Raw genomic sequence first — 22902 nt, 5'->3', positions numbered from 1 at the left:
TGCTCTGTGGAGCTGAGCTCCGGCTCTTTTAGTTTCTCACATTCCACTAGAAAGTCTCATGTTACATGTTTACATGCTTCAGCATCACATCATTTGAAACGAAAAGTAAAAGACCTGAGCTTCTTAAGTGACTCAGGGATCGTGCCATTAGTAAAGTTTATGATGTTGTCTGCTGTATTCAGATACAAGCTGGTGTTGAACCTACCGAAAGATCTACCCCCGTTCACTGAACACCAGGTGGCGCTCTTGGTCAGTGAAATTTCTCTGAAAAACTGAAGGCAAAGCAAACCCACAAAGGTCAGAGAGAAACTTGCCAACAGCAGGAACAGTAATTGCCAGCTCTGAGTCGCCCGTCTCACCTACCTGTGGTCCCGGGAGAGGCCGCAGCAGGCCAGGAGCGTGTGCTTGTTTACACAAACAAGGACTAACCCACGGGCCACACCGTCATCTCCCTTTCCCTCTGAACACCAACATGACACTCGGTCTTCTGGAAGAAACCAGTGCCTACATATGGCCAAGCCGGGTACACGCCGGCAGGGATTCTCCCAGACAAGGCGAGCCCTGTGCCTGTCTACTGTTTCTAAACGCACAGCACTCTTCCTTTGCAGAAGTCCAGCGCTCACCATCTCGCTCTGCATCACCCTCCTAGCACACAGGGTTCTCTCACTACATTGTTCCTGGTGTTGAGTGAGTGAAACGACCAGGCATTTCTCAAGTTCCATGCTACCTGCTTCCGCAAAGGCATCTTAACGAACTCTGACTTCTCCCTATTTCTCTGAAGAATCAAAATCTGTGTATTTTCAAGACAGGATATTCTTCAGACCCAAATCATTCCAGGTTATAAGCATTCCTTGCAAACTAAATATATGAAAACCTCCATCTACATTTAAGAAACTGGGAGGAGGTAAATGTATTTTTTACAGGATTCCTCACAGGATTCTTGTGTGTATCTGTATACATTTAAAATAATAAATATAAACGTGTGCATATATGCACACACAGACATAAATGGCCAGTAACGTTTATAAGGTAAATGCAGCCAGGCTTAACTTTTTCAGTTGTGTGGTTAACACCAGATCCTCCAACAGCCACATCCAGGGCGAGGGTGGGGTCTGGCGTCCCACCGCGCTGAGGGTCATGCATCTTGTTCCTTGGAGACCACTCCCACCGCTGTATTTCGTCACGTAAGCACACGACAGTGTGTGTGTGTGTGTCCATCCTGCTTGCTAACTGTGTGGCTCTTTTGTACTCTTGGCTGCTTTCCTGCTTTCTTTTAATGACCTTCATTGTATTTTCAGTGGAGTCTATTCTTCTTGGGGTACCTTATAATTTAAACTTGGTATGAGCTAGTTGTGTCATTTGCAACGTCTTTGCTGATTTACACCAGCTTTTGTTTCATTTTTTCCTTTGCTCCATTTCTGGTCTGGGACTTTGAATTTCTCATTTCAGGTGTTAACTTTTACTCCTGCAATGTCCTGTTTAAGAATGTTGAATTCGCACGGGATACTGTTACAGTTTCCTTCTGCCTCAGGGTCAAGGAATTTTCATCAGCTGTCTGTAAGTCTTGTTTTCTTCTTACAGTAGTGTAAGAGATGTTTTCTCCCCTTTTCTGCTCATCTTGAAAGGTATTCCTTTCCTTGACTTGCAAGAACAGTTGGTTCCGTGCAGGCAGGGATGGGGACGTCACACTGGAGTGCCCTCTTCCGCTGGGCCAGAGAAACGCAGCAGTCCACAGACGTGGTGCTGTTCTTTGTGAGGTGGGAAGGGTTGGAGTCTTGTTTGAGTCCATCATTTTTTTTTAAAGACCCTTGCTTCCTTCTTTCACTTTCCCAGCAGGCCTCCGGGAGACATCTCCCCTCTCCGGACCCGGTCCCTTGCCCAAACAGCCTCCTTCGGTCTCCTCTACCGGCGACAAGGAATTGTTCCGTGAGTTTCCACAGAGGAAAAAAAGCAGGTTACGGACAGAGAATTAGGAACAGGAATGGCCTCAGGTTTCCCAGCATTCACACCGGGACCAGAACCAGTGAGGCCATGCCTTCAAAATCCAGAAGGATGCTGATTTCCAAGCTGTTTCTCTGCCCAGCAAGGTACCAGGGGAAGGGAAAACAGAGACACTGGTCTCAGAAAATCTACCCCCCAGCAGGTGCTTTCCCCAGAAGTGCTGGCGGACGGATGGCGCCACCAGACTGAGGGGGTAGATGAGGACAGAGGAGGCACCTGCAGAACGACAGGGGCGGATGGAGGGTGGCTGCTCCAGGCGCCGCAGGTTAGACGCCACAGGGAAAGAATGAAAAGTCAAGGCATTAAGGGAAAAAGGAAGCTGTGGAAGAAAAGTCATCGTGGTTTATTCTATGTCTCAGCTTTGAACAGCAGTCTAGCCACGAACCTGATCTAAGTTATAACACAGTTACGCAGGAGGTGGGGTGCGGACGTGTGCTTGTTTGTAGGTGTGTGGTGGGGACGGGGGGCGGGAGAGCCGCGGGCGCTGGCCTTCCGCGCGGGGATGCCGAACACTGAGGAATCACGATGTAGCCACATAGCTGCGTTGTTTGGAACCAGTCGGGCACGTACTTTAAAGAATCACTTAGAAGAGTTAAAATCTTTCCTCGGGGGAAGGCCATGAAGGGCTTACAGAACAAGCTGATTTAGCCACATGTGCGTGTGTAACTTGGACTTCAAAAAGTGCAGAGATACTTGACAGAGCACCACAGCCACGCGGCAGTCAAGCCAAAGGCCTACTCTCCTGACGCCTCGCCCGGCAGCCCTCCGCGGGAACCCGTGTGACGCTGCGCTCACCCTGCGCGACTCACCGCTCGCCCAGCAGAGCCCGAGCTGCCTGCGGACGGTCGGCGTCTCCCCCGTCTTACGAGCTGGCTGGCGCGCCAGTGCTTTCTACTTAGAAAACCCTTCCCAGCTCCGGAGGCCACGCCCTTCGCGCAGGACCCGGTCCGCGGCCCATCCTGGGCCTGTGCCGGGCCCTGCCGGGTTCGGGTGGGGTTTATTCGCCGGTGACCAGGGAGACCCCGTGAGGACCGACGGCAAGATCTGGGGAAGGCACGCCTCACGCGCGGATGTCCCAGCACCTGTCCCTGAAGCCGTGGAGACGGGGTGTTCGCTTCTGACTGCTTATAAACTAACTGAAGAAGATCCGTGTACACGGACGTTAAGAATCTGGGATAGTTATAAATATGTATTTATATGTAAATGTAGAAAACAGCAGTCCGCAGTCAAGATGCAGCTCTCACTCATCCTCGGACCCTGGGCACCTGGGGAGTAATCTACACTCTGTTTCGGTCACACACGACTCTGAGTTTGGGGCTACTATGCTTATTTTCAGGCAAAAAGGGCTCCAAAGGTCACATAATGAAGTGGCTGAGCCGGAACTAACCAGATCTGTCAAGCCCACCTGTGCCCTTTAACTACACTACCAAATGGACTCACTCGCCCTCTCCTTTCATCCACCCAGCTATACTTCAGCACGATCTCCCGATGGCCCGAGATAGGCTGGAAAAGAACAAAAACCCATACAGAAAATACTTTAAACACGAGATAAACAAACACGTACACTGTCCTCACGCTGTCAGAACGCCTACAGTTCAGTCTGAGAGCACACCAATTAAACCTGCCTGCGTGCACACACAGGACACCGGGGACAAGAAGAGATAACCCTAATGCCCTTCCTTTCTGCGGCAGAGGGTGACACGGAACAGATACGCTCAACAGTGTGAGGTATGGAGCAGTGTTTAAAATCCTAGTAAAAGCGAAAAGAATCCAAATGTCGAGGATCCAGACTCAAAGCTCGCGGGTCCCACAGGGTCCAGCTACCCCCCCAGATGTTTCGAAAACTGTCTGACTCCCGTGTTTATTTACCATTTTCTCTCTCTCCTTTGTTATCATTTATAAAAAGTAATTCCAAACATTATGCACTCAGCCAGAGGCGCGTGACAGAAAAGCACATTATCTGATGGAAGCACCTGTTAAGAAAGTCAGTGTATGATAAAGGATTAAGAAACGAACAAAAAGACAGCTGGAAATAACCACCATAATATTTTTCAAGAACATTTTATACATCTTTTTAATTAGGTTAGCTTTACAAGCAACTTGAGAGCTCTTTCATAATGAAACACCGCTTTTCAAATTACATGACTTCATAGTCTATCTGTATATAAATTCCGAACTTCTCTGCCTGCTGTTGATAAAGGTCTGGGTTTTACAGCTGGTTAATGTGTTGAATAAAAACAGCATTAGAAGCTCTACCTTCAACCAGATTAAACACATATAGGCCACAAATAGTTTTAAATTTTGCTTTATATAGAGTCCTGCTTGGTGACAAGTTAACGGTCCCACTAGCATGAAATAAACAGACTTTAAACGGACAGTAAAGAAACGGCTCTCCTGATTTCTGGATCCTTTCACAACCACCTCCAAGAAATTATATAAACTTTTCCCAAAAAATATGACAGTTAAGACCTGTCCGGCAAGCACAACCCACAGAGAGCAGAATCTGACACTTCGAACGACTGCAGATACACGTGTGAATGACACAGGGGCTCCCAGATCAAAAGGCTGGTGCTGTGACAATCAAACAAACCTCTCATCAACACCACACAGCTTCTACTAGACCTAAAAGTAACAGCTTTTGAGCTGTGGTCCAACAGGGTGCCCCGCACCGAGACCAGACGGCAAAGAGCCTGTGCTCCCGGGGAGGGGCGGGGGCGGCCGGGGTGGAGAGGCACTTACTGTAGAAACGTTACGTGGTACCACCGGGAACGAGATGACGTGGAACAGAACTGAACGTGGGCAAGGAAAACAAGTCAGCTGTAGCTTCCTCCTGCAGGTTTCTCCTAGGCGAGATCACAGCACTGAATGGTTTACTCCCAAAGTCCACACTGTCAGCTCATCCAACAACTGGTTTTCATGTTTTACATGAACAATAGCAATCTTTTAATAAAGATTACTGAGCTTTCCATAGAAAAGGTCTCTAATTGAATACAAACTATACGGATGCTAAAACTGTCATAAACTGAAACATACAGAAAGATTCCTGTACACTCACATTATTTTGGCAAAGGAGATCAAGGACAGAGACAGAAAGCCGAAGTGGGCAAGGTCTCACACCCTAATTCATGCAAACTGTGGGGACCACCCTTCGGGCTTTCCCAAAGAACCCAGGAGACGGACGTGGGAGGCACTCGTCCCAGTTCAAATGTTAAGTAACAGGAGTCTTAGAGGCCTGGTGGGATTCTTCTAATAGTCCCTCTTGCTCTGAAAAGTAATAAAGAAGACTCCTAAAAACATAAAAATTAAATCTTCCGGTTTGTCGCTTCTGGTTTTTTCAAGGGAAACATACAACTCTCAGGACTGATAAGGAGACCAGCATCGAGCGTGGGGGGCGGCGGCCCGAGGAGGCCCCGACGCCACGTGTGCGGTGACGCAGTCCGGCCGCGACACACGCACCATCTCCCCACCTCCGGGACGGGGTTCCGACCTGCACGTCAGACGGGTGAGGAGGAAGGGAACGAAACAGCACAACTGAAAGGATGACCACCTTGACGGGAAGCACAGGGAAGAGGCTCAGGAGCGAGGGCAGGATCGTCTAGTCTACAGGATCTGCCTGAAAGCGAAAGCAAGCCCTTTCTCTTGGGAACTTGACGCTGAGGACAACCTCAAGTTCACTGAGTGCCAGCCACTTTAGTTGTTGTTTTTTAATGTAACTTAAAAGATAAAACCTTTTTACTGTGCATTTTTCCTTATAAAACATGAACTGAAAGTTATTGGTAGTAAATGGTGATGGTTTTACTGTTACGTTTCATGATTAACAATGTCCAAAACGGCAGCAGCAATTTCTAAGAGTTCAGATTAGTGCAGGACGGGCTACGAAACAGTCTGATTTTTCAGTTGCTGATTAAAGTGCTCCTTTTCTTATTTTAAGTAAAAAGGAAATTAAAGGAATCATCAGTCACTGGCAACAATCATTAGAAGAGGTCTTTTAGGGCAAAATTTAATAGTATGAAGAGGTTTACAAAAATAGATCGATGCTATTTTGGGGAATAATACTGTAATTTTTTTTTCTCAATTCAGTTTTGATAAATTGTACCTGATCATACAAAAATTACTTCAAATTCAAACTTGACTATATAAAAAAGGGAGAGATGACGTGAACTCAGCTAGATGACAGATCTGGCAAAATATAAGAATGAAAAAACTCTACCCAGGGCACTTATGTCGCGTCCAGATGTAAATACCACTGTCAGCTGATAACTTATATCCGCCCATAAGCAGTCCCAGGTGTGGAGGCCGTCATGCAGTACAGGCCCACACAGTCAAAATCTTCATTTTGATGCGATACAAAAAAGTTGTTTCTGTTTCCTTATGAAAATGTCCACTGGTGGGCTGTTCTCCTTTATCCCGTTTACTGGTGCTCACGAGTTCACAGCGGCGACACCTGCTGTAGGTGAGGTGGGGCATCGCTGGCTCGAAGGCTTTACAAGACATCTTTACTGATTGAATCTGAAGGTTTATCGAGCTCAACCCTCACACCTTTTTCACCTGCAAGGTTAAAAAAAAATCTTTCATTTATTAAGCACCAGAGAGCCTCTGTTACTGCCTCTCACTGAGTTCCCACAGTCTGCACAGTGTTTCAATTCTGCAAACACATATCATGTGAGAATGATCACACTTGAACTATCTAAAAGCCGCCTTCAGCATCGTTTTATGACGAATGCACAGGCTCTGAGCTAGTAAATCTTCAAAGGGAAAAACTGTTCTCTACACAGAGACGATGATTCTGTTTCCTTTTTAGTTTGAAAGCCATTCACATTGCTATTAAACAGCAGTATGTTCGGTGTCACTGGGAGCACACTACTAGGCTTCTGCAAAAAATGACTTTAAAAATACACAGAAAATGAACGAATGGCCAATTTTTATAGTTTTCTAAAAGGTCGCTGTGGGATTATCAGTGGCTCTTGAAAATACAGCAAGTTAATCAGTAATGTGAACACTGAGCAGATTTGTGGCATTAACAAGGCAGGGTTAAAAAAAAAAGGTAAGTGGCCCATCTGCTAGGAAACCGAGAGCCACCACCCTGGGGGGCAGCCCCTCCCGCCCACCGCCCGTGTGCGTCCCGCACGGCCACGTGTCACGTGGGAGCCCTGGCGGGTTCTACAGGGCGTGTGCGTCTAGAAAGGAAAAGCCACCGCCTCTCCCCTCGGGAGAACGACGGGGAGCCAGGTGGCCGCTCCTAGGAGCTCAGCAGCCTGCGACTGAGAAGGATAACCGCACAGCAACTCAGCCTGGGCTGGAATCATTCTCTCAGACTCCTTTGCCTCAAACTTTCCTCACGTTTTGACAATTCTGTTGGTTAAAAGATAACAATGAAGACGACTCGGGAGACGTCGTCTCTTAAATAAGGGAAATAAGAATTGGACCAAAACAAGGAGCGAGCCTTCCTGGCTCGGGCAGGCGCCGCCTCCTGCCAGCGCGCCCTGGCCCCGGTGTTTACCTGTTAGGTATTTTACTTTAGCTCGCGCTCTCTCATCTGCATCAAAATACCAAACAGTTATTGCGTACCTAAAAGAAAATTTAGAATAGGGTAAGAATGATCACACTGGGGAAAAGAGGGTATGCTGTTGCAAAGGTCTACTGAAACTGGTAATGCCAAAAGGACAGCCGACCGGACGAGCGCCGCACCCGTAACCCACTTACCCCGCGGCCCCCGCGCCGGGAGCAGGGCGGAGACCCAGCCCGCTCACACTCCTGCCCCAGAGCCGGCGCGCCTTTATGACTCTCTGAATGTCTCCTTAACCTACTTGATCACCTGTTTTCAGCCCACAGCAGATCAGAAACAGACAATAAGGAGGGAAAAGAGTAGCTGTGACGGAAAAGGCAAACTGTCAGCAGCGTAAGTTCTAAGAGAGACTCAGGAGGCCTTGGGCCAGGGGTCCGACAGAGACAGGCAGGGCTGAGCGTCTCAGCACTTCCGGGGGCGTCGCCCTACTTACAGCAGCAAGAAATCACTGGATATTTACAATCCTATAAACTGGAGCCATCAAGAAAGTTAATTTTTGCCAAGAGTGGGGTTTTTTTTCTTTTTGGATTTTTATCAAAACAATTATACTACGTTTTGCTTCATTTTTCTGAAAATTTCACTCACTTGGAATATCTCATTCCACAAATGAATGAAGACTCTCTGGCTCGTCAAACACCACAAAGCACTCAGGTATACCTTTTGGTACCGATAATGTGGAAGATGTACACACACCACTGGAAGTGACACCCGTTCCGGTGATCAGCTCCTTGGCAGGAAGAGCAGTGAGTGACAGCATCTTACAGACTCTGGCCACTGCTCGCTGGGGGCAGAACAACCCTGATCAAAAGAAGAGCTGGCAAATGGGCCAGAACTAAACCCGGCAGCACAGCCGAGGGAAAGGTCGAAGGCAGAGTCTGGACAACGGGGGAAACGGAGGCCCGCAGCTCGCTCAGCTTTCCAGAGCTCCAGCGCGGCGACCCTCAGACGGCCGCTCCTATTTTCTCAGGTGGCCTTGGTTACGGGGAAGGTGCAGGGATAAACACCTTCAAGCCTCTTCCGCCCTTGCCCCAAACTGAGTTACTCAGTGATCAGAGTTCTAACATCTGGATCGAGTCCTGCCTAGAAAACAGCTGTAACTGCCCCACAGATGTAACTACCCCACGGATCTGCTAGGACAAGCCCCCTCCCCATACCCAGCTCCGTGCTGGGACCTGCCCGGCCTCAGCCCCGCCAGCACCGTGGTTCTCCGTGCTTGTGGTCACTTCAGGCCCAGCTGAGCCCTCTCCTCATGGCGACAGCAGACCCACTGCTAATTTAACCCTACTCTCTCCCTCCAAACTCTTGCAGCACACCGCAGTCATTTGACATTTACTTGCTACCTAAACATGTCTGTCGGCTCTTCATCTGGAAGGGCGACACCAGAGCATACTCAAGATCCCATAGAAAGGAAGGTGTACGAAGCAGGGTCTAGGTCAGCAGTGGGGGCACAGGTGGGGCCCCGGGACGGCACAGCACGTGCTGGGACGGTATCCCCCACCCTTTCCCCCCAGGTGCCACGCACAGCTTCCCCTGACCTCTGGCCACACACTGCTCAGCGTGCTACTCACTATATGAATTCAGGGCGAGGAAGCAAGAAAACAGGGGAAGGTGGTGACGACAGAGTCTTCAGAATGTGGGCCTCATCACAGGCTGGCCCACCTCTAACATTACCAAGAGCCAGCTCCTCTCTCCGGGAACCTAAGGGCATCTCGCCAGCTCTAAGCAACTGCACGCCAGTAACTCACCACCATAATGTCCAAAGTCCTTCTATAACGAAAAAGAGGGACTTAAAAAACAGCACTTTCTTTTCCCTATAAATTTTTTTTTTATAATGGGGTCTGTGACATCCTCCATTATAACAGTCTTAACGTTTTATTTGGGTCATGGTAAATGGTTAAAAAAATTTTTTAAGAATACATTAAATATAACTGGTTTATATTTGAACTTTGTAGAAAAAGTATAAAGTAGAAAATGTAGAAAAGAATATACAATAAGCCTACCAGAGGCTCACTGTGAGAGCTGAAGGCTGATTTTTCCAACGCTACCTCACACACGGCAACCTTTTCTCTACTTTTCTTTCTTCTTCTACTCTTCTTTTCTCTCCACTTCTACTCTCTGGTTGCCTCTTATTTTCCTCCATCCCCCCTGTCTCCCCAGCCTGCCCAGCCATCTTCTAAACACCTGCCCTTTCCCTCTTCTGTCTAATCCTCAGCCCCCTGGTGAAGACTCTCACCAGGTCCTAGAATGGACAGCAGTTAAGAGATAGAAAACAAGGAGACAGAACTGGAAAGATGGGAGGGCCTGGGCCTCCGTGTCTTCCCCCCAGACACGGAGCGGCTGTGCAAGGAAAGCCACAAACACTCAGCACTAACGGTGAGTAAACCTTATAAAATTATTCAAATTAAAATAGTTAACGACCAAAGCCTTATGATACTGTAACTGAAAACAGGAAGATACTCGTTAGAAAGCTTCCAAGTTTATCCTGTCCCCTCCAAGCCTACTATACTTTTAGCCGGTTTTTTCTTTCACTTTATTTTTTAACACCTTCGTTGTGGTCTGGTTCCTGTACAGTAAACTACACATACTTCAGATGTACAATTTGATGAATTTTGATGGATGTCTACACCCATGAAACCACCACCACAATCACGTAGCTAACATTTCCATCACTCCCCAAGAGGTGCAATTTTTGAATTCCCAATTTTTTCTTAAAAAGAACCCCACCTTGTAGCGTATGCTGGCTGTACTTCATGGGGGTTGCGACGGTCAGACCAGAAAAACAGCAGTCTATCGAATTTGGGTTCAATGTCAGCAAACTGGGCTTTGCCTTCTGGAAAAATTCGAAGTATACCTCCACTTACCTAGGAAAAGAGCCAAATATGTAAGTACATGTGACCAAGAATGCTATACAGCTGAACTGGGGTGAGGGGGACAGAGGCCCATTTCAGTCATGCAGAATTCTTAACTGCATTACCCACAAATGTATCTCAGTGAACAAGGTGCACGAGCGAGCGGAGACTTCAATACATACACTGATGCAAAGAAAAGGGTGTTTCTCGTTTTAGGGATTTTTGTAAATACTTGATGAAATGGACGAATATTATCTGAATTCAAAAGTCTTCAAAATGACACCTGAAAGTCTTAATCACTGGTAACCTACTCTTAAAAATACATCCATTTCAAGTCGTCCTGGCAACATTACTGCAAATGGTTACGTATGTCAAAGAGATAGTCCATCGTGTTTTAAAGCTCAACAGGTAATATTAAGAGCGGTCACAAGTCTAATGCCTCTTGTTTACGGATTCCATCGACCAGCAGGAAGTGTCACCGCTTCTCAGTCATCCCCGCCACTGTGGTCATCGTCAGACGGGGCCTGGCACCCGGGTGACTGCTGCGACCACCTGCTTCCACGACTGGGCTCCGTGCAGGAGAGATCGGTGCTGCGCAGCCCAGCACACGCCCTCCTCCATCTGCGGTCAGACAGACTCACCTACCCAGTCCACCACTGAGTGCTTCCTGCTCTGGGCACTGGGCGCAGAGAGGGCTGATGCAGACAGATGTCCTTGTGGTGACCATAATCTGGGCAGGAGTAAAGGAAGACAAACCCGCCCCAGAGAAGCCCTTTACCCTCGAAAAACTAAACTTCTCAAGAGGTAGATGTGAAATTTAAAGGAGTGTTGACACCCGACCCAGACACCACGGAGGCCGGGCAGACCCTCGACCCGACCGCAGTGAGGGAAGCTGGCTCGTCCTCCTGAGGGAAACGCGGGCGACCTGGTACCGGGCCCGCCTTCCTCAGGGTCCGGCGGTGCCCTGAGTGACTCCCCGGCACTCAGGCAAACATCTAAAGAACCTCTAGACTGACCGGGAACACGTCCTCTTTTCTTTCTCCTGCCCTCCTGCCTTTGACGGGAGTCCCTGGGAACAGCACAGGTGATCGGCTGAAAACGTTTCAAAAGAGAGAGTTGAAGCTTCCAATCTTCCTCTGGGAAACGTTTGCTGACCTCTGAATGCGGTGGCCCTCCCACGTGCTCCCACACGTCCAGCTGTCACTGTCAACCCCCTGATCTGTCCCCTCCACTTGAGCCCAAGCTGTATGAGGGACATTTCTATTGCTGCTGTCTCCAGCACCCAGAGCAACGTCTGTGCCCTGCTCACATTCAGTGCAATCTTGCAGTGGAAGTTCCCAGTTCTACATGTAAAAATACTGAAGACTTTTTTCTGCTCATGTACTAATTTTAAAACATTGTCTATTAATGACATTGGCTAGGTCATATCAAAATTAAAAGGTGATCAGCCTAGAAAGGACCTAACAAAAGATCCACAAAATACAGAAGTTAGGAGTTGCACAAACATTATTTCTAGCTTTCTAGACATTCACAAAATCTGGGGAAAAAATTTTAAGTATTTTAAGTTTTAACCAAAGTTACACCAATCTGTTTTGTGCATTGAGCTCAGGATGAATTACCAAATTGCTTTCTTTACTTCACTGTGAAAGCTATTGTCAGAAAGGCATGCTTGTCGACATGAATGCCTCAAAATCTACTTAGCAGTGAAACTTCCTCCATTTTGAACCTGAAGTAGAACAGAGGAAGTTCTTTAAATCAATATGGTATAGAAAAATGACTGGAGCACTGGGAGCATCTCCTACACTTTAGGATATGCTTTTAGGACAGGACTAGGTCTCTGCAGGTTTAAGACTTGGCGATCGCCACCTGTGAGTGTATGTGTGGGTTGTGGGCAGAGGTGTTTTAAAGGTTATTTGATTTTAAAAAATCACCCTGGCTACACAAGTGTGTTCACTCTGAAAATTCACTACGATATACACTGTGTGCACTTTTCTACTTGAGTATTTTGCTTTAATCAAGTAAATTTTAAAAGATTTTTTTAAAAAAATCAACCAAAAATTAGCTTCTACAACTTCCAATGCAGTAATACATGACATACTTCTCAAGTTTTAAGTCATTTAAACTTAATTGAAACTTGGGCTAATATTAAGGGAATATATATTTAAAATAAGAGAGAGTAAATGTATTACATACTCTAATTGGTTTATAGGATTTGTCGGTATTTACTTCTAGTTTTTCCATCATCAGGGAAAGAAGGAACTCTGCCTCCGACATTCAGTCCAACAACCCCCTGGCAGACGGAACCTCTGCTCAACAGCATAAACAGTAAAACGCAGGCGTAAGCAGCAAATAATTCTTAGCAATCATTCAGACATAATCTCCTTCAAAAGCCATGATAAACATTCTCAGAAGTGTTTCAATGAAAGCTATTAAAAGGAATATAGTTTAATAAAAGACACTTGGTAAAAGTTAAATTTGGGGTGAATGCTTCCCTAATCTGAAAATAAGGGAACCCACTGTTTGAGATGTGTTAGTATCTGCCCCCCTCACAAAGATCCACTCCTAATACCTGAAACTGAAACACAGCCAAGGAGACAGCTGTACCTGTTACATGTGTTAAAGACAGGCCCACCTATGAGGAGTAGGAATCTTAGTACCAGTGAGAACAAAAACCACTGTGAGAAAAAAAAAAAAAAAAAAAGCTGCTCCGCTCTGCTGCGTACCTTGGCATCCCAGTCTTTATTAAGATAATATATACACGTCACACATCTTCCGTCTCCATTTGGATTATCGACATGACGTACATAACCCGTTCCATTGCCTGGATAACAAGCAACCATAGCCTGTAGAAAGAAGAAGAAGAAGGATTTTTAAAGTTCCTGTATGAATAAAAAAGGGAAATCAGCTTAGGACAAAGATCTCAGATTTTTGGCTACCCTGAAGTACGCTTGAATTCTTCTAATAAAAATCGTGTTTTGTAGATTACAAGAGGTAAAGATCTTCCATGTTGACATTTATAAAGAACACAGGGCAGGCTGGTGACTCCCCCAACACAGTGATGGGAAAAGCCAACATCAAAGCACCCGAGCAGCACTGCTGTGAACACGCGGCCGTCACAAGCCGGTGCCCCTGCCTGAAAGCCCGAAGGTCAGAAAACCTGCGGGACCCTCTTTGTGATCTTTATTCATATTGATAAGCAAGATCAGGTGGGTTTTATCCTGCTCCACGGGAGACGCCCACCCGCCCTGAGCTCACCACACAACACCTGCACTGACGTGGACAGTCGCACACCCACTCCGACACCATCTCTGAGTGGTACCAATTTGGATAGTCGTAATTTAAAAGGTCAACTCCAAATATTAACTCACTTAATGTCAGTGATTTAAAAAAAAAAAAAGGCTAAATGATACATTAGTATGTGACAAACCCCTCTTCAAGTCAGAGAGAAAGTTATTTTTCCACTGAGATTATCTAACAAGATATAGTTCAGAAGACTGCTGGGTGCTAAAGCATGAAGGTGTAAGAGACCCAAAACAAAAAGCACCAAGTAACTTACATGTCCCAGAAATGTAGTCCATTATAATTTATAACTGAAATTAGTAAGAATGATTTTTCTAAAAAACCTCAGCAATTATGAAGGAAACAAAAGCAAAGATGCTCAAGGTTATCAGACCTTCTTGAAATCCTTTGTTTCTCCAATTTCTCCATGTATTAGACTTAATGAACTAACATTGACGAATTAGTATAAAGTTAACAAACTAAATTAAATCATTACTTGAGATAAATGGCAAATGCTAATTTTAAAAATTCATATTCAACTGATTAGTGAATAAGTAATTCTGTTCCATCTCTGAGAAACTAGGAAGCATTTTAAACCTGAATGCTTGAAAAAAAAAAATAACATTTTCATAAATACCCCGGACCTACCGCTCTTTATCAAAAACAGAATTTTTGATGAAGATTACATATGTCTCTCTTTTTCCTGCTTCCAGACATTAAATTCCTCCTCTTGGGACTTGAAGTTGGTAATAACACGGAGAATGACATGGATTTAGTGGATTTAATAGTGCCCAATAAAAGATAAACCTAAAGAGTTTCCTTGTCATTAGCTGCTAAGGAAAGGTGTGTGCAGCAGACCTTGAACAGTAACTGTGAAAAGGCACTTAACAATTTAACAGGGCAATTAATTCATTTATGATTAACTGAGACAATCACAGTGAATTACATGATCACTTCTTGTCCACGAAAAAGAATGGAGAAAATAAAAACCAATCTGAACTCTTCCCTAAAGTGATCTCATCTCAAAAAATTTCATTCAGACCTCTCTCCAAACTACCTGGTAGTCTCAGCGTTTCTCCTGTAAGGATGAAGGGGAAAATCTTTCTTTGTTTGTCTTCTCCATCCCATCCCATCCCATCCCATCCCATCCCATCCTCCAAACAGCTCTTAAGCACCTACTTTCTGTATAAAAGGCCCTGGGGCTAAAATGATGAACAAAAGAGACAAAGCCTGCTGCTTTCATTTATTCTGGAGCCCAGCACAATAGATATATAATGTGATGTTAGAATGTGATACTTTTTTTTTTAACTGAAGTATAGTCAGTTTACCATGTGTCAATTTCTGGCATACAGCATCAAGTTTCAGTCGCTATTTTCATCAACTATGAAAAACAATTAAGTTGAAGGACAGAGAAAGTGACAGGATGATACTTGAACAGAGGTCAGGGAAGAGCTGACATCTGAGCAGAGACTTACTAAATGAAGGCAGCGGCGGGTCGTGCAGATGCACGCGGGGGAGCACATCTTGGAGAGGGGCTGCGAGGAGGGAGAAAGGGCGGGCAGCTGGAGGGGAGCGGAAAGGGCAGAGTGGTCCAGAGGGCCCTGCCAGCCGCAGTAAAGACCCTGGATGTGGCCGTGAAAGCGACAGGAAATCAGTGGAGAACACATCTGAGTGATGTTCGAAGAAGGTCAGTTTTATCGTATGAATAAAAAATACCAACTGCAGTAACCTCCATACCACCCACTACCCAACGCTTCTTGGATGTTTACCATTTGCCGAGCACTATTCTAAGGAATTTACGTGCAGTAACTTATCTGATACAACCGTACGAGGTAAACAGAATCATCGTCCTCATCTTCATTTAACCATTAAGGACACTGAGGCCAGAAAGGTTGATCAGCGTCCTCCATGTCACATGACAGCGGAACCAGGCACGAATGCAGGCAGTCTAGTTTCGGAATCCATGTAATTAATCACCGTAAGATGCTGAGGGGTCGGGGTGGAGAGTGAAAAAAGAAGACTGCTTGTTGGCTTCTGCAGTTTCTAGGAGAAACACAAAAAGAGGCTGACTGGGATGGCAAAGTGGACGTGTTTTGAGGGCAGAAAACCAGCATGATCTGCCAAGGAGCTGGAAGTGCAGAGGAAGAAGAACCAAGGCCACGCGGAGGTCTTCAGCATAACCGCATGAATGGGATTAACCGTTTACTAAAATAAAACTAGTAGGTGAAAGGCTGGTTTTAACAACATGCGGAGAGAAGGAAAGGAGCTGCTCAGCAATGGTCATGATCAGCCAGCCAGACACCTCAGAACAGAACAAAACTGAAGCCAGCAGGACTGGGCCTCAACACGGGACATGTCACAGTCAGTCACTCTGAATTGCTTTCCTTAGAGCCCAGGGCTACACGGAGGTACCTCGGGGGGGGGGGGGGGTGCAGCGAGCCTTCAACCAGGGCCAGAATTTATGTTTCCTTTATTTAAGTTCCAAGCGAGACTTTCTGAAAAAATCAAAGATGCAGTAAAAGTTTTAAACAGTTGTATTAAAATTTAGAATCTCTGATACGGCTCAAACACCTCCATCTAAACGTGTGACCTGAGGCGGCCACGGCCACTTCAGCCTTGTCTGGTGTTCCCTGGGTCCCATTAGCTCTGCCCTGGTGACAAGGACTCTGCTGAATGAAGAGAAAGGAAGGAAGGGGAGAGGGGATCAGGGCTCAGGGTGGCCCACATTTAATCTGCCAGCTCAGCCTGTCAACACCAGCTCTCGGAAAGGCAGCACTGCACTATGACAAGTGTAAACAGGGTGAAATGAAAAACATCAGTGCGACCCAGCAAACGAGAAAGGCTACCAGTAGTCAGAGCTAAGTGCCCGTGATTATAACACAAGAGCGCTTCATAAACGGGAAGGAAGCCAGGCGATCCCGCTCTGACTGGGGTAAGAGTCCCAGAACACAGACCAGCCCCTCCGCTCCCGAAACTGGAGACTCCCAGGGAAGAAGGCAGAACCCAAGCACGCCCAGAAAAAGCAGATCATCATGGAAAATCTGAGATCAGAAAGAGCCAAACTCCTGGAAGCTTTGCTGAAGGACAAATTTTGTAGGAAACCTGTTAAGATTTGGAAGGGGTATAAATTCACTCAAACAACTGTGTGGCCTCATAACGACGCAGGGAAACTGCATGCTGCAGTTCACGCACGTCCCGAAACTAGGCCCCGTCTGGACTTCAGAACACATAAACACGTGTTTCCATTAAGTCTCATGAAATCTGGCAGCTATTATGTTTAAAATGAGTACTCGTATTTAAACAAACTTATCCTTTGCTCTCAGCTGGATTATCAAAATTTAAAGTCCCTTAAATGTAACAAAGCTTTCCCAGTTGTGAAATAGTATTCATGCTTTATGTCTTAATTAGTTAATTTTGTTTTCCTGGTATATTTTATAAATACTTGTGTAACAGAGACTCTGAGGTTGCTGTTCTTGTTTTGTTTGTTTGTTTTTAATCAATGTAAGACTCATTCACAATACCTTTAATAAATTCAGTTTATTTTCTCTTAATTTCTTGGTAAAGCAACTAATAACAACTCATTCTACACCTGGTTTTTCCTGCTTGAGCACCTATTAGTCTAGGAGTCAGTATTAGGATCAAAAATACTTACGGAATATCTTCCACATCACACTACAAAAAGGGCCAGTCTAGTATCTGCCTAAAAGAACTCAACTGAAAAGAAAGGAAAAACCAGGCACACACAAATCAACTGATAAACTGAGCAGTACAAACCATAAGCAGAAAAAGAATCCTGAGAAACGGAACTATTCATGTGGGACCAAGTCATGTGGACAAGGCTCTGAGCCACACACGACCTCAGCTTATATTTAAAGGACAGACGTGATCTGGAAAGGCTGATAAAAAGCAAACAGTATGAGCCTGACAAATACAGGGATCAGTTAAGTGACAGTGCTCTGTCGCCTAAGTACTTAAGTAGGTGAAGTTGACTTGGTAGAAACAGGACAAGATTTTGGAAATTCAGCAGAGTAAGAAGGACATGAAAGGTAAGCAAGAGTGAGCCGCTGTGACCCTTGGGTGGGGACAGCCCCAACCAGAGCGTTCAAGGAGTCAACTTCCCCATTCTAGGACTTACAGGAAAGATCGTTGTAAGATAAAGCAAACTACCACAGTCTGAGTATTTGTGCTCCCCCTAAATTCATTTGTTGACATCCTGACCCCCAAAGATGATGGTACTAGGAGGTAGGGCTTTAGGAAGTGCTGAGGTCAAGACGGGGGAGCCCTCATGAATGGGGTTAGTGCTTTTCTAAGAGGCTCTGGAGGGATCCCTGCCCCTGGCACCATGGAAGGATGCAGCCAGAAGGCGCTGGCTATGAACCAGGAAAGGGGCCCTCACCGGATGGTAGCCAGCATGGCTGCCTTGATCTTGGGACTTTCCAGGCCTCCAGGACTGTGAGCAACACATGTCTGCTGTTTATAAAGCAGCCCAAATGGACTGAGACACATCTATAAAGGATAAAACTGGTCCAAGAGATTTACAGAAAGGCACTGAAGTCTATCAAGAAAAGCTAAAATATCTCTATCTCTAGAGATCTGCAGGGACTGAGTGACACTCCCAGCTGCCCTCCTGTCCTCCCCGAGGAGGCGCAGACATGGCTACACATTGCTGTAAGGGCTGGGCTGGGGGACAGAGGAAGGGTCTGGACCCCCGCCTGAGAAGGAAATGGTGCCACGGCCTACTGATGCAACTGTGAAGTAGGTTCCTGATGTGCCATCTCCTGGAGATGCCAACGTCAAATACTTCAGGTTCCCACTGGGAAGAGCCTCTTTAACCACGAGCAGGACAATTAAATACTATTTTTTCCTTTTTGATACGAAAATATACGTGATTGAGGATGTTCTTAAGATAAGGAACACCATAAATTTGTTTTTCACGCTGAGAATGAAAGGAAGGAAGAGGTTTGTGATCCCTCTTTGGAATCTGAAGACATTTATTTCTGGCGTTGGAAGGCTTGTATTCAATCTGAAGTTGAACCAGGAAACTTTTTTTTTCTTATTTTTCCTTTTTGAACTGAATTATTTCAAAACACTGATTCAAGGCTAAGAGAACTAAAATTTTATGGGCGACCAAAGAACTATTTTTACCCTAAATGAGAGGAAAAGCTTTACTTATCTGAAAATGTAGTCCATTAAAATATAGTACCTCAGGGCCCACAGCACTCTGCCCTTTGTAGATACTGCCAGTTAACATCTAGTAAGCATTTACCGCAAAGCCAGGTAACGGTTACCCCATTTAGTCTTCACAACAAATTTATAAGGTAGGTACAATGAACCTCTCCCTTTTGGGGTCGGGGGGTAGCTCAGTGGTAGAGCGTGTGCTCAGCATGTGCGAGGTCCTGCGTTCAATCTCCAGTACCTCCATTAAGAAAAAACCCTCTTCCATTTTAGAGATTAGGAAACTGAACTTTAAAGAGAATTAAAAACTTGCCAAAGGTCACAGAGACTAAGCAGCAGAGATGGTGTATGACTGAGGCAGTCTAGGAGGAAAATCACCTCCATCTGCCTTCCTCCTCAGTTCCTGGCACAAGGCTTGTGTCTAGTCTGAACTAGAGTTCAGGTGAAGCTGCTCATGGGCTTCTGAGCGACTCCCCATTGCTAGAGCCCCCCAGATATGCGCATAAAGCTCACTTCTCCCAGGTGCAGTGTCCTGCAGCCTCTCCCAAAGCACATGCCCTCACCACGACCACTGCCTCTGGGATTTACATAAATCTAGCTCAAATATGTGGGAGTATCAGTCATCAAAAGAACTACACTACACAGGGAACTAAAGTCAGTATCTGGTAATAACCTTTAATGAAAAAATATGAAAACGAGTATGTATGTATGTATATGCATGACTGGGACACTGGGCTGTACACCAGAAATTGACACATTGCAACTGACTATACTTCAATAAAAAGAAAAAAATTTTTTAAAAAGAACCAGACTAAGAGCAAGTTGGTATTTATTATAAGAATAACTTAATTTTTTAAATAGCAGATTTCAATTACACCTGCTTAGGTAGTCTCATTTCCTAAAAGATACAATTTAAAAATTTACAAAAAGTTATGAATTTTGTTCACTGCATTAATGAGCTAAATATTAAACAGGAGAATGGGGAAGGATAATCTATGTGCATTTAAAATTTCACATCCCTTGACTTATTTGCCAAACTTATGGTATAAATAATATATGTCACCATAAATAAACTCAGACCTTATGTTTCGGGAGGTAAATTTTTCAAATCCATACCATGGCAAAAATGAAACAAGCACAGAAAGAAAGGCCAACAGCCATCAGAGCGAGGGCAGTTTCTCTCTAGATAAGCCTCTATCTAGCCCACACAGGGCAACAAGGCCCATTCAGAAGACCAGTGCTGGATAAAACGTATTCAGCTAATTCCAAGTAGAAAGAGAATGTTCAAGGAGGTACTGAGACAGTATTACGACAGATCATGGCAAACTTTATGGAAGAAGTAGTAGCTAAGCTCAGCTTAAAAGAAATACGTAGGGGGAAGGTATAGCTCAAGGGGTAGAGCGCATGGTTCGCATGCATGAGGTCCTGGGTTCAATCCCCAGCACCTCCACTAAAAATAAATAAATAAACCTAAATACCTCCCCCAACACACCAATAAATAAATACAAGTAAAAAAAAGAAATACGTAACTTGGAAAAGGCGGTATTTTACATGTAGTGAATGATATAAGGGAAGTTTTAAACATGAGAAAACACAGAACATATGTGGTGACGAGGGTTATTCAGATTTGCTAAATAAAGCACAGAGCTCACATGAAGGGGGAAGAAAACTGAAAAGGTAAGAGGGGCCAGACTGTGGACAAACTTCAAGGCCTTCATAAAGAGCAGACCCTTGTTCTATAGGTAGAGGGAAGCCACCATTTTTGGGCAGAGGATCTTGATCAGAACTTGATCAGAACTATGCTTCACAAACACAACAAGTAGAATGTAGGATTGATCTGGGAAAGGGGGCAGGGAAAAAAAAAGAAACGACACTGAGAAGACCAGTCAGAACACAAGTGCAAAGACCAAGAAAAGAAACAATAGCCTGACACAAAGAAAGAGCTCTGAGAAAAGTGGGGGGAGAGGGAGCGGCTACATGGGATGGGGAGGGGTGGTGAACGTGAGAGACGTGAAAGGACTTGTAAGTGCCTTCACAGAAGGGCAAGGGATAGAGGAGAATCAGAGATGGTTTAAGAGGGTTTGTTAAGAGGGGCTGAGATTAAGGGAACACTAATGGAAGTAGGGAACATGGGTTTGGGAGAGACAAGTTCAGTTCTGGACATACTGAGTCTGCCATGCTGGGAGGCCATCCAGGTGGAGGTGTCAAAAAGACAGTTGGAAATGAGAGTCTGGAACTCCAAAAAGAGGTCTTGGCTGCAGAGCAGATTAGGAGGCATCTTCACAGGGGATAGCTGAGTCACGTGGCTGCCAGAGAAGAGAGTGCCACAGAGGAGTGGAGGGAGGACAGAAGAGAACACAGGCCAGACTCCCCGGGAAGATGCTGTTGAGAGTTAAGAACTCATTAAGCTTTGCTACTTTCCTGATCACGAGAAAACGGTTAAATACCTGGTCAAAAGTTGACCGACTGTAAATGACTACTGACTCACTTCTTATTTTTTTTTTTTTACTAATTTTTTTGACTAACTGTCAATGATAAACACACCACACATCAGGACATATGAGGCTATGCAGGTTGTTTCCTTAAAATGTTGTTAAGGCCTTTTTGCTATTGTAAACAATATTGTGATAAGTGACAGTTCTGGAGCTCTGTCATGGTATACATCCTCAACACCTCCCTGAAATCAAATTTCTAGAAGCAAAATTATAAATAGGCTTGAAAAATGTTTTATTGCCAAAACGTCCTCCAGAGTCCTCTGTACTCCCACCAGCTTTGCACAGGGACACACGTCTTCCATTTGCCCACCCTGGCTATTTAATCTTTTTAAGATAGGTAAAAACTTACATCATTAATGTTTTAATGACATCCCAGTTTCTGAGAGTAACATTTTTTGTATTTTTACCAGCCATTTCATTCTTCTCTTGTCAACTGATTACTCGCATCCTTTATCCACTTTCCTACTGGGCTGCTCATCTTTCCTCTGATTTTTGATAGCTCTTCAGCTGTTACTCTTGCATCACATGACACGTCCATTAATTTCAACATTTTTACCATGCGCCTAGAGAACTTTTTAATACAAGGTAGTCATTATTTGTGTAGGAAGGCAGAGTATGAGCATACTAATTATTAATATAAATCAAAGTTTTGAAAAGTCCAAGAGACTCTTCTGCCCATATTCACAGGAATGTTGAAAAATCCAGGAAAGAGAAGAAAGATAATAAATCACACTGTTCCAAATTACTCCTCAAATGGCCCAAGAATGATGGACTGTTTAACACCAGACACACGACTTTCCTTATTGGGCCCTAATTGCAGCCCAAGAGAAGAAAACTTCACCATACATTTAAAACTCAACTTGCTTAAAGGCAATGTCCCTCTAGGCGGTGTCATCTAGACAGACAGGACGCTGCCTCACTGCTCTCCACGTCCCTGTCAGCGAGGCGCTGACGAAGCTCCGCTTTACAAACAGGACTGGGCCTGGGGAAGCAGTCTGTACTTGAGGGGCCTCACGCGGCGGTCAGAGCAGACCTGTGATTTGCTGGGCGGGGCTACAAATGCCCCGCTCTGCACAACTCCTCCTCGGGTTCTGTATTTGCACCACTCACCCCCAACACCCCAAAGAGGAGCAGGACAGAGCCCCCTCCCTCCGCAAGGAGGCTGAGACCCCGGGCAGGCCTTAGCGTGGTCTCACCCAGGAAGCAACACGATTTCATTCCAGCCCAGGCAAGGACATGCACTGGAAGACAGTCTCAGACAGCCATGGCAAACTTGTTTCACTTTGAATGTAACTCCCTGGCAGACTCTGCAATTTCATAATAAAATTTAAAAAAAAAAACAAAAAAAAACAAAGCAAAAACCAGAAGAAACGAACAAAACCCCCAGCTGCTTCACATGACAAACATTTACTTCAGCACCCTGAGGCCCACTGAGCGGGCGCTGCACCCGGCCTGGGGGCCCAGAGATGGGAGTTCAACACCTGCTTCAGTTCCAGAGTCTGGAAGAGAGATGTGATTTAAACTATGTACATTTTTG

The 22902-nt window shown here is 45.3% G+C and overlaps 1 protein-coding gene across 4 annotated transcripts in view; it reads right to left on the bottom strand.

Annotated features, from left to right (window-relative positions):
• Positions 1-4046: 4046 nt before the first annotated feature.
• EGLN1 (egl-9 family hypoxia inducible factor 1) overlaps positions 4047-22902 on the bottom strand; it is a 53107-nt gene continuing 34251 nt past the window's right edge. The window contains exons 2-6 of one of the 4 annotated variants that reach the window (XM_045522547.2): positions 15673-15738; positions 13140-13259; positions 10292-10428; positions 7502-7569; positions 4047-6549 (exon numbers count right to left, since the gene is read on the bottom strand). In XM_045522547.2, the coding sequence (XP_045378503.2) occupies positions 6485-6549; positions 7502-7569; positions 10292-10428; positions 13140-13259; positions 15673-15738 (456 nt within the window). In that variant the 3' untranslated portion in view covers positions 4047-6484. The remainder of the gene's footprint in view (positions 6550-7501; positions 7570-10291; positions 10429-13139; positions 13260-15672; positions 15739-22902) is intronic. The other 3 variants (XM_074373161.1, XM_074373160.1, XM_074373162.1) reach the window with 3 other exon arrangements.

The sequence above is a fragment of the Camelus bactrianus genome, chromosome 11 (genome assembly GCF_048773025.1).
Source record: "Camelus bactrianus isolate YW-2024 breed Bactrian camel chromosome 11, ASM4877302v1, whole genome shotgun sequence".
Taxonomy (NCBI): domain Eukaryota; kingdom Metazoa; phylum Chordata; class Mammalia; order Artiodactyla; family Camelidae; genus Camelus; species Camelus bactrianus.
The sequence above is the reverse complement of the archived record's forward strand: the minus strand, read 5'-3'. Positions and strand labels throughout refer to the sequence as shown.